This window comes from Lingula anatina, chromosome 3 (assembly GCF_051362555.1).
Source record: "Lingula anatina isolate TDL-2025a chromosome 3, LinAna3.0, whole genome shotgun sequence".
Lineage (NCBI taxonomy): Eukaryota > Metazoa > Brachiopoda > Lingulata > Lingulida > Lingulidae > Lingula > Lingula anatina.
In genome coordinates this window covers 8,905,969-8,923,767 of record NC_141769.1, presented here as the reverse complement: position 1 = coordinate 8,923,767, position 17,799 = coordinate 8,905,969, and the positions used below count along the sequence as shown (strand labels likewise).

Below are 17,799 nucleotides of genomic sequence, written 5' to 3'. Positions count from 1 at the left end.
CGGTCCAAATAAATCTTAATCAGGACGTGAGGTGTTACGGTGACCGCTCCACAGCGGTAAACTTGATCTTTGCTTGTGTGAACTACTTGAGTGATCTATATTTGTACGCAGTTAAACAGGTCGCTTTTATTAAATCTGTTTATTTAGCTATTTATCTTATGTTGCAATACTTGATGTCTGGTGTCCAAAAATGTTGTCTGATGCTTTTAAAATTAGTATTATAAATATTTAGTGCAACTTAGTGAATACACTATTTTTGCTAATCAGTAATAATAATAATAATAATAATAATAATAAATTCTTCAAGTACTTACTGTATGGTGATACGACGAAAAAGTATCGTGTTTCAGAAAAAAATGAAAATTGAGATTTTAAACTATTTGTGTTTACACTTCGGTGTCTTAAGTCATACAAATGTAGACTGACCAGCCTTGAGTATACAAATGAAAGTGTGCCAGATTTTGGAAACATATAAATTTAAGCCTGAAATAACTTCTAAAACTTTCCAAATGCAGAGCCCCCCCCCCCCCCCCCCCCCCCCTCCACACACTTTTATGACACATTGGTGTACTCAAGGTGATAGAAAGTTCGGTTATCAGTTGATTTATTGACTTACCCTGATTTAACTCCGCCGGTAAGAGGGTTTGACTATCAACCTGTGTTAGCTAGCTGTTTTATAATTCAAATTCGTGCATGTTCTGTATTACAATACAAGTGAATGATGAAAAAGTCACGTCAACCCATCAAGATGATAGATCTGAATATTAATAACAGTTATGGTGGACCAATACATTTATTGGTTTACCAATATTATTTATTTATTTATTTATTTATTTATTTATTTATTTACCCAATTTTTCATTATTATAAAAAGTGGTTCGTTTTTAAAGGGACTAAACCTGTTTTTACCTTATAGCGTGACGTTCAACCCTTCAATTATGCTCTGTTTAAATAAAAACTATTAATTAATCTTATTTTAAACAAGAGACAATTTTAAAAAATCACCGTATTTATTCATAGTTTGGTTCGCTGGGCACTAAGTTATTTAATTTAAGCTCCATTGCGTTCGAAATAGGACAAGTCTTACACGAAAATTATGAACAGCCTTGGCTTGCTTTATCAACCAGAATATCAATGTGCATGTAGAGTTCAATACCTCACCTCATCGCATGAGAAAATGGTATTTCTTGACTACTGAAACACCAACGCGTGTTGAACTCTTAAGATACGAACAAATTATAGTCTCCTTTGAAACATTTTATGTATAAAGTTGAGCAGAAGATCGAATCAAGAGTGTCGAGTTTTTTAAGTTTGAGTAGATTCGTCCTGTTTGGTGAAAGTTTTGGATGGTTTCCCACGTGACCGCACGCTACTGAAATGTTTCTCCTTTTCCGGAGGTTTATAAGTATCACTGTTTTGTAGCGACTCCTTTCTTTTCTTCATCTGTATTGCCCTATTTGCCAGCTTTTGCAATCTGGGGTCAAATTCAGAAAACTCATCAAGTTCATTTTTAACGCGCCGTTGGAATATTTTTTCCTCCTCTCTTTCCTGAATGCGGCGTCTCTTCATGTCCCGTACTTGTTTAAATATTTCCCTGCAATAAAATAAGATTAACAATATGATAATCCATAAAATGATTTATCGACGGACTTATGACCGCTATTTCCTGAGAAAAGTTAGTATAAAGCATCTGGGGCCTGTTTCACAGCTCAGTCCAGTTTGACACTGGCTTATTTATAGCAAGAAAGACGTTGTTAAAGTTTCTGTCCAGTGCTTAATTATTATCGATTATTTCAATAGGTGTATGTTCTAAATTTGAATAAATGATAAAAGATATTTATATGTACACCGATATTTTGTTTCTTTTTTTCTGTATGCCATGCTAGATATGGAAAATTTCAGTAGATATAAAAAAATCACTATTCAAAACCATATACAGTTGTCATGTTATCATTCGTTAACAAAAACACATGATATTGTTGGTGTGACAACCTTTTTTATGAGTGTCTGGTTTCCTGTGCCATTTAAAACATAAAATTGGCTATACTTGGTAAAAGGATCTAAAAAACATAAACTCCGATATTTCATCTGTTGCTAAGAGGGTCATGAACACATTTGGAGTACATAGCACTGGTACCACCTCCCCTCGCCCCCCCCCCCCCCTCTACCCCCTGCCACCGCAGCGTCCAGCTTCAGGAAGTCAGTCCCGTCATTCCTGTTAAGAGACGCACGCCCCTGTCATGTACGAAGTAATTCTCTATATTTGTAAAAACGGGAAATAGGACGTAGACGATATAATTCCCTGGTAAACAACAACAACAACAGTTACAGGATGCGATTCTTATTTATTTCAACAGGCGAGCAAACTCCTAGATTTTCGTCCACGTCACGCTAACCCTAACATTTGTAAAACGAACGGAGGGCGGACTCCGTTATATTGGCCTTTACACTCTATTCAATTTGGATATGGATAGGCCATGCATGATGGAGAAAGCGGCTGGAGGGTTCACCAGTGATGTGGTGTGCCAAGCAAATCAGATCATGACCCTCCTAGTGATGTATCATTTCCTCATTCTCGCTATTTAAATCTGACAAATATACAAACGAAACATTTGAGTGAGAAATTTCCAGATCTTTTGCCATATAAACATTTAAATATAAACTTTTAAACATATAAACTTTTGCCTAAGGACACTACTTGTTCGGTGGACCACTATGAATTGAAATTGAACACAAGTGCGAGAAGACGTGCGGGTGTTTGAGTTTCATAAAAGACTCTATAGGTATATACAGCTTATTTGCGCTAGGACAAATGTTAGTGCGTAATTTGCCAGAGTCTACATAATATGTGCAATGTTTTAGCAACAAGTGCAATGAGAAATTTACCACTCAGTGCAATTAAAACCGCCACAGCCTGTGCAACACATGCATACATTTATATTAACCTTCGTTGTACTATAGCAGCAGTTCAGCGTTTACTGCTTCATCGTTCTTTTCAATTTTACGTATAGCGGTCTTTGTGTGTTTCAACTGTTTCAGTCTCCTCCGCATCTGTCTTCTTTTAAAGCGTGAAGCACCTGACATAAGTTCACTATTGGGTAAACAAAAGAAGGAAAAATGAAGGTGAAATGAACAAAACGAGCTGAAAATTAAAACATAAAATAAATAAGTAAATAGATACATGAATGAAATATTATGTATTTTGTTACCAAAACTAAAAAGAATTAATAGAATCAAACTGCAAAAGTGAAAAGTAATTTAAATCAAAACACGTATGGAATAGGACGACCTGTCGAGTACAGAGGCAGATATACAACCCTCCTGTTGTAAGTGACTATCTTCCGCATTTTTTCAGAGAGATATGCATCAAGGGAAACAATGATAAACAAGCAAACAAACAAAAATAATGATAATTAATCGAGTTGACTTAATGCGTTTAGAGCTACAATGGTGAAGACATGCGTCACATTTTAATGTGAAAAAGACCAATTGCCATACCTTAACTTTTGCATTTCTCTGTGTTTGGATATCGAGGGATAATCTGAACTTTTTGTCTGTGAGGATATATTTATCTAAATTAGACTTACCGCAAGTTTTTAAATCTTTTTTTTTTTTTTTTTTTTTTTTGTCATCAGACGTAAAATCTGTCAACTGCAGTGTCCGCTATTAACCTTTCTTTTGACAGATAATCTCCGAGACCGAAATCTTGCGTATGTACTTTTTTCCTGACTTTTGTTATCTTCTCTTTAACGGACATGTCAAATTCATCTAGATATCGACGTTTTCTTTGAAAAGAATGTGCGAACAGTCTCGTAGAATAATTACCTGAGATCGACTTCGCCATCTCCGTCTTCGTCTAATTGTTCCAGTAACACGTCTAGTTGCCCACGAGTCAGAGGGGCGTTCACACCCTAAAATTTTAAGAAAAGCATGAATGTCAACGAAAATGTTTACTTTCCAAAACGCTATTATCGTGCTTTAGAGGCACGTTAAAGCAATAGTTAAAAACACTGCATAACGTTCACAATACTCGAGACAGTATTCTTTGCTGAGGCAAGATAAAGATCACTTTTGATCTTCATAACTGCTACATGAATAAATTTATTATTTTTTTTCTAAATACAGAAAAGATGAGTTAAAATACTTTAAGTCAAACGATTGCCTTGTACAACATGCCGTCTATAATCAACTCTGTAAAGTGACCTTACTGTTATAAATTAAACATAACACTTCTCATACCAGGAGGCCGTCCCTAAACTCTGCCCTGCTTACACTACTGCTGCCGTCTGTGTCGAACCTATTGAAGAGATCCACGACACGCATTCCCTCTCGGGTCATGAAGTTGAACAGGATTTCGAGTGGGTCCGTCGTGCCCAGTGCGGCGTCGGATGTGTAGTGTCGATGATCATTTTTGCCCATTATAGGACCGTACTTTACAACCAGCTCGCGCTTTTTTTGCATCTCTTCGAGAAAATTCACAAATTCCTGAGTGACGACAACGTCCTGCAACGAGAAGGTGATATTCGTACAGTTCTTTTACTCTAAAAGTGCAGCATTTTACATTTATTGTGACCTTTTCTAATATTCTTCACAGCCAAATCTACAAAATTTGTCCATTTATTCAATGATTCACTCTTTCTCTCATTCATTCATTCATTCATTCATTCACTCATTTTTCTGTAATATATAATTTTCATGAGGAGAATATCTCTCCACTCACCCACATGTCCACCTCTGAGAGCTCGGATAGCGGATTGCACTTATCTAAAGACTGGAGGATTGCAAGGGCAAGTTTGGGCGTTATAGGATTGCTGGAGATCTGAAATAAAAGTGAATGTTTTGATTCACCGCGTTACGTTATAGGCCTACTAAGATGATGAAAAAGTTATATCTAATATTGGATCTTACTTTAAAACAGAGATCACAATTTCGACCTTATCACAAGGCCCTTTTCAAGGCCTCTGTTTTAGAGATCTGAAATGATAGGCCTATTTAAAAAACGCGACTCTAAGTCACTCTTACATGTAGATGTAGTAAATCAAGTAAATTTGAGATTTGAAAATATCAAAGCGGAAAGTCTCATTTCTGGGGCCTTGTTTAACAGGTACTAGAGCAAAAGTTTCAGCAAAGATGTTCCATGCCACGGAAGTTATTTGGTGGATTATGCCAAATATTCATATTTAAAAGCATGTTGCCTTAAATCAACTTTAATAAGTACGTAGATCTAAAGTAAGTTTTACAATCAAAAATATAAATTCGTTTTGTCTCGTTCTTTTGTTCTGTTTTGGAATACAATTCTAATGGTGTAAAGTGAAGGCTAGTTGATAGGCCTATCTGTAGGCTATATGTATCGAAAATGTCATAGTTCGCATTCAAGGACAATCCCTCTACCACAATTCGCCTGCTTTACCTTAAAAACCATGACTTACACTGATTTTAACCAAGCCTTGGTTGTCCTTCACTCCTTTCATCAGCTCTGCTATGGCCTGAGGATGGAGTCTGTTACTTGAAATGTCCAGATCCTGCAGCGTCTTGTTGGCGATTAACGCTTTCCCTAACACCCGGCACCCGTCCAGTGCGAAACCATTCCAGGATATGTCCAACATACGCAGGCCAACATTATACTATAATAATAATAATGATAATGATTATAATAATAATAACGCCAACATTAATAATACTATTGTATTAAAAAATTGTAATAAAACAGTTGTACTTTTAATTGAAATACAAAAGCAATAAAATACCAAAGCACCTAAGAGAATTGATTTAAACGATAATGCATTTACAAAAATAATGCATGCATGTGAAATACATTTACTAACAACCTCAAATAAATACTTAGCCGATATTTTAAATAGAGTAAGGTAGAATTAAAATAGTTTAATCACATGTATTTGTTCTAGATGCATAGTACTAGAAACATAAAACGTACATCCGGTTCATATTTTGAAAAAAAAGTTATAATTAATGAAATAAGCGGTGTGTCTCATAAATTTAATAAATTGGCTGAGTAGACTAAAAAACAATAGACTAGAAAACAAGAAAGACTAAAGACAAGATGGAGAGATTAACTTAACAAAATAAAAAGCTCTAGACGAATTAGAGCAAGAAAGGTCAAACTTTAATGTAAGTATACTCCAGACGGGTGTTGCCTTGAATTGGACTAATTAGGTTCAGGTACAGGTGTCTACTTACCTGCAGGCATCCAGCGATAGCCGTGACAGCTTTCCCTCGAAGGTGGTTCCAGCTGATATCTAACACTTCTAATGAATCGTTGGACTCTGAAAAAAAAAAAAATTAAAGTGCTTTCAATGTTCTTCTGAATCGTAAGATGTTTGGAATAGTGACAATTTTAAGCATGAAAAAACAACGCATCATCACCGGGCAGAGTGAATTATATGAAAATAATGAGCGGCGGTAAAAATTTGCGAACACCTTTTGATGGACATGGGCGGGTCTTAAAAGATACGAGAAAAAAGATCCGATTAAGATCAACAATATTCTTCTAATCCAGTAATCCCCAACGATCATAACAGCATGCCCAAGTGACATTGAATGAATCCCTTAAGCTTTCATTTTCTGTTTTAACCACGTGTAAAAATGTGACACAATTTATTAGGAAGGTACACGATTTTGTTTCAACAGGACTATTTTGACAAAGGGGTCATCCTCACTTAAAGCTCTGGCAAGAATTGGTCCTCCGTCCTCTCCAATCTGGTTGTGACTGAGGCGAAGTTCCCTGAGATAAATATTTTCCTAGAAAGAGAAAATAACTGTTATCTCACACGAGTCTGTTACGTTGCTTGCACAGATCGATAGGAGAATGATTTTTGTTGAATTAGACCCGAAATTAGTACCATTGCTTTGATCGTAATTGGGTCAGTAGTTTTTTATATCATAATTCATCTCACGATTATTTGCAAACATGCGTCCTCGAGTAAATGGTCCTTAATTTAAAATGTATTTTACTAGTAAATCTTAATATATTTTGATGCTTATGTTTTAGATTTTATATTGTATAGCAATACGTGTTATTATCAGTGACTTATCCTACCATTAGCACCTCGGCTAGGTCTCCCATTGCATCGTCATGAATGTCATTTCCTAAAGACAAAAGGCCACTGTTATCGAATACCGTAATAGATGTATCATTTAGTCATACGTGTATGCACTTTTCAGCACATTTTACTGAAAGGCATGTTAACGAGATGGAATGATTTGTTACTTGGTAACAGGACTTACGAAAAAAAAATAATCCAAGGAGTTTTCAAAGCATCATTTTTACCTTTCAGTTGTTCTTTTTCTTAGATATATATTTTATTAACAAATCACATAATGTGAATTCTACAGTAAACCACGATTGAAACATAAGCACAAATATTTCCTTTCTATTACCAAGATACACTGTAGCCAGACTAACCTGAGAGATCTAGCATTTTTATGCTGGTATTTTCTAGTAGCACCTTTAATATGTCTATTGCACCTTCAGATCCAATACGGTTCTCAGCAAGATTCTGTAAATTGCATATTTATTTAAATAACAGAAAATAATCGTAGATGTGATTTTTTTTTTTTTTTTTTTTTTTTTGTGAAATAAAGCTTTTACTATCAAAATTCCGTATCTGATGTACACATTTTTTGTTTATTAAAATTGAATTTTCAGTTATATATATTTACCGGTGCCTCGGAAACCCTATATCTTACTGAAAAATAATATATTCTGAGACTGTCATTTTTTAAATAAACAAATATTAGAGATGAGGTCATGTTCACTGTATGTGCTGTAGCTTACCAATTCTGTTATAGTGAAATTTTCCGTCAACATTTCTGCTATGTAACTAGCGCCCTCAATTCCTATCCAGTTGTCCTCTATACTAAGGTACTGTACCTTGTCGTTCCGCTAGTAAATGAAAAAATATATAAGGACACGCGAATGATAAAATAGGTGCCTTCTGCTGACAAGAATGAGAGATCCTGTTCGGTTAATTGTTTTATACGTACTTTTGTCAAATACATTTTCAGAAGTATATTTTATCCTTAGAATATTCTCATATTCGTGATTTCACTTGTTCTCCAGCTCGTTTCTTAATTCTTACATATTTTCACTATTTCCTTTGAATTTCTTTTCGTAAGATTAATTAAAATACCTGAAAATCATTTAACTATCTTTCATCCCTCTTCACGCACTTTGTTCAATGTCTAGTTTATCTTTTATCCTGTATTGGTACATGTACTCACCACTAATGATATGGCAACAGCTTTTGCCCCCTGTGGACCTAGGCCATGGCTGTTCATTTCTACTTCTTTCTCTGCCAGTCTTTCGGCCAAGTACGTCACTGGCACGAGACCCATCTTCTTGCACGCGTCCACGTATATTGCACTATATTTAGCGATTTCTGTGGTGTCCTTTTTCGGTTTGACAGGCTTTTTGGGTGCCTCTGTAATCACAATAGTAATTCCAACAATTATTTGTTGTTTTAGGTTTTTTAAGGGAAGAAACTGTACGCAAACACAAATCCGTCAAAGATTCTTTAATTTGACTTAAATTGTCGTAAATTTTTATGATGTTTTTCTTTATCTATTGCTTTTCGTTTATAAGAAAAAATAATTAAATCTCTGTAGCCTAATCAATAAACCCCATTCATAAGATAATAAAGCCTCCACTTCTGCCTCAATACGATTTTAACTTTAATTGGCTGTAACGCATCCTTTTTAATCGGTGTTAAACATTTCTATTTGCAGTTATGCAATTAAGGTAAGAGAATATCAATACCCCCTGTGTAGAATCTTGTATTCGCCGAACATACTTAATCAAAAACAATGTTCACATCAATAATTGTCCACTGACTCGTATTTTTGCGAAGTGACCCTCACAGTACGTAATCAATCATTAATAAATAAGGGGTATTTCTTATACAGCTTACAGCACGGATATATGAGTTACTTTCTTCCCGTCGTAATCATTGTTAAAATAATATTTGGATATACATTTCACAACAAAGTCCTCCTCGCAGGCAGTCATTCCAATATGCGATATAAAATCTGCCTGTTTAGAATGCATCAGGGATCAAATCGATAAGTGACTGTATTTCGGATTGGAGATCGATAAGAAGAAGTTTTGGATACCAGAACACTGATTCCAGCTTTATTTGCACATTACTGTTAATCGATGAATTCAGGTAAATTTACTCCACAAAAGAAGCGATCTTTTCCATCTGTACTAGCATGTGTTACGTCACGTTATGCTGGCTTGTTTTGTGTTGCCGCGATTAATAAATTACCAAGTAATATTCTGGGTGCTACTTTTCAAGAACATTACTTTCAAAATATTACTAGCAATTTTTATTTTTCTCACGTGTAAGATATCATGCTAATAAATTCGCAGCGCGCAACTTACCGTCTTGCATAATGTCATATCCAGTGAATGTAAACTGACGAAACATCGCTTCATAAAGATCTAAATTAGGATTGTCGGATACTTTCTTATTGTCCTTTGAACCTGGTCCATTTGCCTCTAGAATTATAGACTGTGATATTAAATCTTGGTGCTCCTTCATGCTGTGTCTAGTCTGGGGTCTAGACTGTGCTGGAGTCCTTGTGGGCGTCACTCTGGATAGATAGAAAGCCGCCTGACGGCTCTTCCGTCCAGAGCCCTCTTTGAGTTCTTGCTTGTGTTTTTCCACCACCACGGGTTCACTCCACGTCGTCGGTGTTTCCACCGGCGGGAGCGTCCCTTCGTTGTGGCTCACCGTCGGCCCGTACATGGAAGCGCCCACGGAGGTAACGTTTGCAATGCCTGTAGTCACTTTGTTGCTGCTTTTGTCGCGGCTCCCTCCGCTCTAGAGAAAAAATAGATGATTATTATTCATTTTTATTTGTGGCATGGATTATAAGAAGGGTGGTCATCTATTCACAGTCGTGAAAAAAATCTTTATTTAGGTTGACGTAGAGTGTGTGTGTGTGTGAGTGTGTGTGAGAGAGAGAGAGAGAGAGAAAGAGAGAGAGAGAGAGAGAGGAGGGAGTGAAAACACATTTAGAATTACGGGTTTTCACAAAAACTTTAGAATATAATTTATTTAGTGCAGGGGAACGAGTGCAGTATAAAATTATGTTCAATTTCGCACCTCTTCAAAAAGAAAGAAAATCTATAAAACAAGAAAAGCGTGATAATGATAAACACCTGTATTTGAAATAAATGTAACTATTTTCAGCCCAAATACAAGGACTGCTGGATTATTTGTAAAAGAAACAGTGCATGTTATGACTACGCTTCGATATGTTAAGCAGCGAAGGGTTACGTAAGGACTTGGAAAACGCTTTGATACTCGCACACCTGTCGGAGTAAACTTGGGATTATTGTATGAATTGTTTATAAAAACAAAGTACGTAACACTCAAGTAAAGCACCAGTTCGCCTGTTTTACAATACTAATATAGACAAAAATTTGTCGACAGTATTTTCATAGCAGTCTAGGTACAAGAACTTTTGGACTAATGTTCACCTTCATTTAATGTTAGAGCAAGTGCTTACTTTCCAGTGAATGTCACGCAGTACAGTACACTGTACTGTGTGTGTGTGTGCGTGTGTGTGTGTGTGGGGGGGGGGGGGGAGGGGGAGGCCGCAGGGCTGGTTGTTGGTGTCAAATACTTCATCAAACGTATTGTGATCGAGTTAGGAGACTTTTAACGTTGCGTTCAGTTTCAACTTGCGTCTTTCATTCACTAAATGGTTGTCACGGATCATGATAACTGTAGCCGAATTTCGCTTAGATGTTGTTACAGCTAGTACGCTTGAAAACTTCTGTATCTCTCACAGTCAAGTTATATGTTGATAATAAGTCACAACATCGCGCTATCTCGATATGAAAGTTCCCCAATACACGTACCTGTAAGCATTTTAATGCATAAAATTATGAAAAAATATGAAGCCCAATACCCTTGACATCAAATCAGTTGTCATTTTTAACCATGATGAAAAATCACTCCTTGCTGACTTTTTGAATAAAAAGCATATAATTTTAATCACATATAGCAAACAGCATGTTCATTTTATGTGATCTTTTAGTGTTTACTAAAACTGACGGAAGCAGAGACAAAAGCGGTTTATTTGTACACTGCAGGTAGTTATTGCTGATATGTAAATATCAAACTACCAAAAAATGTAGGCTCCTTCATTTCAAGATATATAACTATTTTTCGTTGATCAACCTATGTTTCTCCTAGAATGTCAAGTATGGACAATAATCCTGTGTATTGAATTTAAGAAATATATTTTCACTAAATTAAGGTGAGCGGTCTCGTCTCCTAGAAGAATTATCACTTGGACATTTAATCGAAGTCCAGTGTGACACCACCTGTGTCTCGTGTATAAGGACGAATATTTAATTAATCTGGATTTTCTCTGATTCAAAAATGGATAACTGCACTAAAAATCACTTTGAATTGCTTAATGTTACATGAATGTAGAAAAATAGATAGATAGTGACTACAAGTGGTTAGACAAAAGATTTTAGTTGACCTGTACACAAGACATAAGGTAATAAGACCGGTGCTAAGGTACTCACCTTTCTGTTTGTGTTTGTGGTTCCTTTGGTGTCCATCGTATTATGAATTATAAAGATGCAACTCCCTTACGACATAATCAGCTGGAACCACCGGGTCTTCCATTTTTCATGTTAAAATATTCTTAATAAACTCAATCTAATAACCACGACGTGTTTCATACATATAATATGTAGCATAACTTGATCATACTGTTCGATACATATCACTGAGTTCTACACAAATTATAGGTACAACAAAATGGCCCTTCATAATAAATGAGTCTATTGTATCACTTGTTCTGTTATTACAAAGTGAGAGAATGTCGATTGGATATCCCCTTTCAAAATCGTAACAACGGTATCGAATCGGCGTTGTGAAAATAGAAATCATTCCGGCATATGGTATTGAAAAGATCGCTTTGGCCTTTGGTTGTTGTTCATATTGATCTGTAATGCCCGCACAATATGAACTCCTTTAAAATTTCCCGTGTAAATATTTTAGAATTGCCGAGTTTGTGTGAGATACATCTCGGTTGATTAAGTAATATTATTCGCATTTTTCTACCGTGTCAGTTTTCTTTTCTTCAGTTTGATTGTGTAATTTAATTAGGATTTTGTTGTTTTCTAATTTTTGTCTAAACACGTCTTTAAAACGCTTCCTCTGTATCATTTCAGCTTATTTAAGCCTTGATTACATTACACGGGCGCCGTGAAATTGTCCGTACGTATTTTTTAAATCGTAAGAAGCTACGGGCTACGCCGAGTATGTCTACATTACATGGCCTTAAATCCGTACGATTCCGTGCGATTTCGCACGGCCACCGTCTACCTCCGCTCAGACGCCGTACGAAAATGGTACATTGTATATCACGGGCAGTGTACATGCACCGTGCAGGCATCGCTTTTCAAATGTAATCTAGGCTTTAATTTAGCCTTACATTTTAGTCTAAATCCACTAAATTTTTTGTCATTTATTATTATTATTATTATCATCATAATTATTGTTTTTGTTGTTTTCATTTTTGTTTTTGCTATTATTGTTATCGTTATTTTGTACCAGTTAGTCTCATGCTATGTTAATGAATTAATATGTCCCAAGTCGTCTTCTTGACGTATATTACATTTAATATGCACCTCATATCTGCACCTTGGCTATACCCAGTCTTTACCCCTGAACCCCACCCAAAACGCATTCTCATGAGTCGCTTATGATATCTACTGTAAATGATATTTTGTGTTGATTTGCATTTAAGAAGTTCCCTTGAACGTGGTTTATCGTTTTCTATTTTAACAATTTTACCGGTTTATTTGTGGGCTGTTCTCCAGAGGGTTTCACGTATTGATTGAAATTGTGATGACCAGCAGTCTTATAAGTATTTGTTGTATACGTATTTGCTATTGGACAGATATCGCTGGCCGTCCCTTGGGCTGACCGTCTCCTGATATATCGAAGCCACTGCAATGAACACTACATTGTAGCACACCCGGCGCAATCTGATAGAGCACAACTACAGCAATGAATATGTAGACTGCTGACTGACGCTAGTCTTGTTTCTGCGTTGCTGGTATTAAAAAAAAACTGTAAAATGATAATGACAATTAATGGGGCTATCAGTTTTTTTCACCACTGGGTGGCGCGCGTGTTTTAGTTGGGGTACTTTTGCGCATGCGCGTACTTTCTCATGTGTTTGCAGTTTCATTTTTAATCTGACGCTGTAAATATCGCTCTAAATAATGCCAGGATACTGTTGTGTTCTGGAATGTACATCGTCAACAGGAGGTCATTCTTTCCGAAAGACACAAAGCAAAGTTACCAGGGGAGAGCTGCCATCAGGAGGGTTGATTCTACATCAAAAACACTATGGAAACCAAAGGCACATGACAAAGTCTGTTTCCTCCACTTTCGTGAGGAAGATTACACTTCTACGTAAGTTGTACTTGCTGTTGTCGCTTTTAGTATTAATAATGAGTTTGTCAACTTATTCATTAGGTGTTTGTTATCGATGTTTAAGTAATTATATCGTGTAACGTGCTTAGAATGTTAATTTTAAGGCATTCTTCACCTAACATTATGTAGCGATTTCGGGGGAGAAAACACTCTACCGACTAAGCTACCGAGCCCGGGTCAACCCCGACCAGCCAATACAATTATTTTTTCGTTTTTATATGATAATCCATGAGTTTTTTTAAAGGCCACGTTTTCAAATTAAGACAACTTGATTTTTATTGTATTAATAATCGTTATGTGCACTCCTTTTGCAGATGAGAGAAAAAGACTGAAGCCAGGAACGATAGCATATATGTCCATTTAATCAAGTGAAAGACGTACTATCATCAGCCGTCTAGCTAAACGCTGCAAAGTATCAGATCCGGTGACAGTAGGCCTACTAACAGCTCCTGATTATATTCATGGAGGTAAATATAACGCATGATATAATAACAGATTTAAAAATAAAATGTTTCTTTTTATTTGTATAATTATCTGTGTAAATACTAAAAATACTAGAGACGGACTAAAGGGGACAAGAGGCAGTCAGATCTACGTTATTTCTGTCATCTACACCGATTTTATGCGTTAATTAATACATGAAGTATAATGTATTTTTTTTTTTTTTTTTGTTGTATCCTATAGGTTAAGTCTCGAGCAGATGAAGCAGTGGAAGACAAACATGAAGACTGCCCTGGTGAGAGCCAAAAAGAAAGTACAGCTTCCCAGTGTGATATCATTAGATCATCAGACACAAGAGAAAGCATCATGCTGTACCGGCAAAATGCAAAGGCTGTCCAGTATCTAACTGGATTTAGTCATTTTGAACACTTCATGTTGTTTTTCAATTGCCTTGGACCAGCAGTTCACCGCTTGACTTTCAAATGTTTGCCACCAGAGGACCAATGTTTTTTACCATTATGCATTTTGACCGTTTCAAGCTATCGGTAACAACGGTGTCAGAAATAAAACGCACATGGATCAACTTTGTTTTTCCAGCTCAGTGAAATGAACATTTAGCCAGAACGTGACATTGTTGATGACTATACGCCTGTAAAATTTAAGAAATATGAAGTATTGATTTCATGGGTAAACAAGAGTGAATGGCATAATTTGACCTTGTCTCGTCTTTCGGTTGCGTTCAAAATATCACCAAACCTAAAAAATAAAATCAAATTAATGATTGTTTTTTTACTGTTCTTTTCAATTTGTATTTCAAATGCAAAATGAAATTGTACATTCATAGCATTAAATTGTGACCTTCAAACCATGATATATCATCTCACACCTTGTTTTTCTGTACTATAATGCAACTACAGGTACATAGTAGCTCAAGCTATGACATGACATTAATACAAGACATTTGAACAAGTAAAAAACTAGCAAACTTATTTTCGTTTGCATACCTACCTCGATGCTGTTATTCTCCATGATCTTTCTTCATGCCACACTCGACTTTTACTTTGGCCTCTAGTTCTGTTTTCAAGTTCTGACACTTCCTTCTCTGTGACCTACCAACATCAATGCAAGGTTATGAGGGAGTGAAAAAAACAATGATGCTAACAAAACGATGCTCACATTCTTGGCAAACAGTGTTTAGATTGTCTACCTTATCGACAATTAGTTATGTCAACTGTCATTGACATAAAACACGCATCAGGCCTTGTTTCTCCCTTACAAATTTGTGTTGACACAAGTCGTGTTAAATGTCGGACCTGGTACACGAAATTTGATTACTGAAACGAACGGTCCTTTATCAACTAGGAGTGCCTACAATAAACATATTTCAAACATAAATACCTCCATTATATTCTCGGGATATGGAAATATGCAATGACAATATTATTTTCTTGAAATATAGTAATAAATTAGGCATATAAGTAGTGCGGAACTAGCCGCCGCTTACACCTGGCTTTTGATAGGGAGCTCACACAGAACCCCATATCTTACGGGAAGATTCGAGCGCGAAACCTTCAATGTTAGTGATACAACTGACACATTTATAAGTAAAGACACTAACCTTTCTATCAAATCCTGTTTTTTTTCCTCTTGTGGAGGCTCCTCTTTCAACTAGTTGAAGTTTTAACTTCGCCACCGTTTGCTTCCCATACTCTAAAGCCATTTCTACACGGACGCGAAAACGAGGCTATCTTCAATAACCACTATTACCCCAGCGCCCTCTTTAGGACAAACGGCTCCGCGTATAGCCCCATTGTTGTATTAATTCTTCCAAATTTTCTTCTTGGTAAATAGTCCAAACTTGTTTGATATCTAAAACCTCGCCTCTCTATTAGGAAGAAAAGACTACCCATTTAATTAAGGCATAGCTGGCAAATGTTTGGAATCTGTGCCAACATTTGCTTTAATAAGTCCCATGAGAAAGAAATAGCGCTATGTCATGTGTGATTTCAGGGGCAATGCAGCGTTTTATATTACATTTATTTATTAACATGAATTGCACATCCATTCTTACCACTGAATTATTACCACTGAGTATGTATACGATGCATGCCTACTACCTGCATAGTAATATTTTCTACCATTCTGCATTATTACTCTATATAAATACAATACAATTCATGATCAAATTTTGCAGAGAATTAAGGCTTTGATGCGATGGAAGAAAAATATGCTTAATGAAATTATGCAAAAATGTTAAACTGTCATAGTCGGAAATTGATAGATTCACTGCTTAATCACTTATAAAAAATAAATAATAAAATAGATACAGTTGTAGAGAAATAGATAACCACGAGCAAATACATACTGTATGTAATGTTAAAATGTGAACAGACAGTCGAGTAATTATATGATCCTCTGCCTACATGCGCTGTGAGCTATGAGGTCGTCCTTCATTACATGGCTGTCATCCCTGATTATGGTGGATGTCACCAAGACAGCATTGCCATATGATCAATAGAGATTAATTATGTCAATTAGCTCCTCTCGAACGAAAAAGTAATTGATATCTAGAGGTTTTGTACCTCTATATGTACCTTTCAGTGTGTGTTGGTGTACACATTTCCATCACAAAGCTTTAAAGCATTGCCCTTTAGATAAACTCCAAAATTCGTCTCTCATCACGCACACTAAGAACTGTGCAAGATAAAGTCTCTACTGGCTATTAACGTGGCCTAAAATTAATGTAACAGTCACAAGTAAATGTCACGCGTAATTGTTGTTCACCATATGTCGTTCACTGTGTTCTGTTAGATAATTAAGAAGAGTAGAACATACTTAAACTATAACACTGCACTTACAACAGTGAATGAACATAAATTACCGGTCGAGGCAAAACTGCCTTCTTTTATTTTCTTTTTTTACGATTAAGATTACAAAATGTCGACAACAAACAATGAAGATGACTTAAAACTATATTACAATAAATTTTCTAATGATAACGAGGACGATAATACTCTGCAGCTATAACGTCGATGTCCATAAGGCGAGCTGAAAAGCGGAGAAAAGGACAATCGAATCAAGCAGGACAGAGTGGCGAATTCACACTCCGCTTCGCGTGTCTCGAAAAAAATACAACATTATATTATAATTTTGGTGTTACTTTAAATATTTTTAGGTTTATGTTCTGAGGTTGTTGATGCATGAAGGAATGCTGCCTGAATACCTATGCAGTATCAACTTTCATTCGGGAAACGTAATCCATAAATGTAGCGTGTTACAGAGGTATTTTTACATTGGTTTGGACCTTAAATGTGCTCATCATGTGAAACGGGACCAGTATTCAGCTCAAACAAGGATCTTAAATGACGGGCAATCCATCTTGCTAAATAATTTATACGCACGCGCGGACAAAACGACAAGAGACACTGAGGCCTATGTTTTACAGATATTCATGGCGACGGAGGAAAGCGAGAAACACTGACACCTAACAGCAATCCCGCCACGTGTATTTTTTAATGTGATGCGACAATTAATTCCACAAATGACACCAGAAACAAGCGCGGGGAACCTAGTTAAAGGTAAAGAAACGGAGAGATAAACACATGTTGAGGACAGCTTATAAAACTATTCAACAGTAATACGTTACAGTGTATGAATTGTAGTTTTCGGTTTCAACATCACAGATGCATATTTTAAGGGACATTTTTTGCCTGTGGCTTCCTGGACATATCAAAGCATGTAACTATACAAAAACAGCCTGATTCCCTAGGTGCTGGCTTTAAGAAACAAAGTTCTCAAAAAGCGCTCAAGACTTCAACCGACATGGCTGACATCACGTCGGCAGAGTGCTGGAACTATCTAGGAC

General features: G+C 36.2%; 1 protein-coding gene and 1 long non-coding RNA gene across 3 annotated transcripts; one reads left to right on the top strand and one right to left on the bottom strand.

The window, feature by feature from the left end:
- Positions 1 to 1,282: 1,282 nt before the first annotated feature.
- LOC106155734 (uncharacterized) lies at positions 1,283 to 11,788 on the bottom strand. Of its 2 annotated transcripts, XM_013530705.2 has the most exons (14): positions 11,567 to 11,788; positions 9,401 to 9,842; positions 8,242 to 8,441; positions 7,796 to 7,903; positions 7,424 to 7,517; positions 7,058 to 7,107; positions 6,678 to 6,759; positions 6,199 to 6,284; positions 5,430 to 5,624; positions 4,721 to 4,819; positions 4,240 to 4,503; positions 3,826 to 3,911; positions 2,946 to 3,091; positions 1,452 to 1,594 (listed from the first exon to the last, which is right to left on the bottom strand). In XM_013530705.2, exons 1-13 carry the CDS (start codon positions 11,600 to 11,602, stop codon positions 2,956 to 2,958), a joined length of 1,878 nt encoding a protein of 625 aa, XP_013386159.2. In that variant the 5' UTR covers positions 11,603 to 11,788; the 3' UTR covers positions 1,452 to 1,594; positions 2,946 to 2,955. The 2 variants fall into 2 exon arrangements, with proteins under 2 accessions (XP_086865419.1, XP_013386159.2); XM_087009293.1 differs by lacking the exon at positions 2,946 to 3,091 and having other exon boundaries at positions 1,283 to 1,594.
- A 1,354-nt stretch (positions 11,789 to 13,142) lies between these two features.
- On the top strand, positions 13,143 to 14,716 carry LOC147762874 (uncharacterized). The gene is made up of 3 exons (XR_015333333.1): positions 13,143 to 13,472; positions 13,808 to 13,960; positions 14,178 to 14,716. It is a non-coding gene; the product is annotated as an uncharacterized LOC147762874 (long non-coding RNA).
- The last annotated feature ends 3,083 nt before the right edge of the window (positions 14,717 to 17,799 follow it).

Excerpts from the sequence above, each read along its gene's own strand:
- LOC106155734 (XM_087009293.1), bottom strand. The coding sequence starts at position 11,602 with ATGGACACCAAAGGAACCACAAACACAAACAGAAAG. Across the intron at positions 8,442-9,400 it reads ATATGACATTATGCAAGACG|AGGCACCCAAAAAGCCTGTC; the intron begins GTAAGTTGCGCG and ends TTGTGATTACAG. Across the intron at positions 7,518-7,795 it reads ATTTCACTATAACAGAATTG|AATCTTGCTGAGAACCGTAT; the intron begins GTAAGCTACAGC and ends TGCAATTTACAG.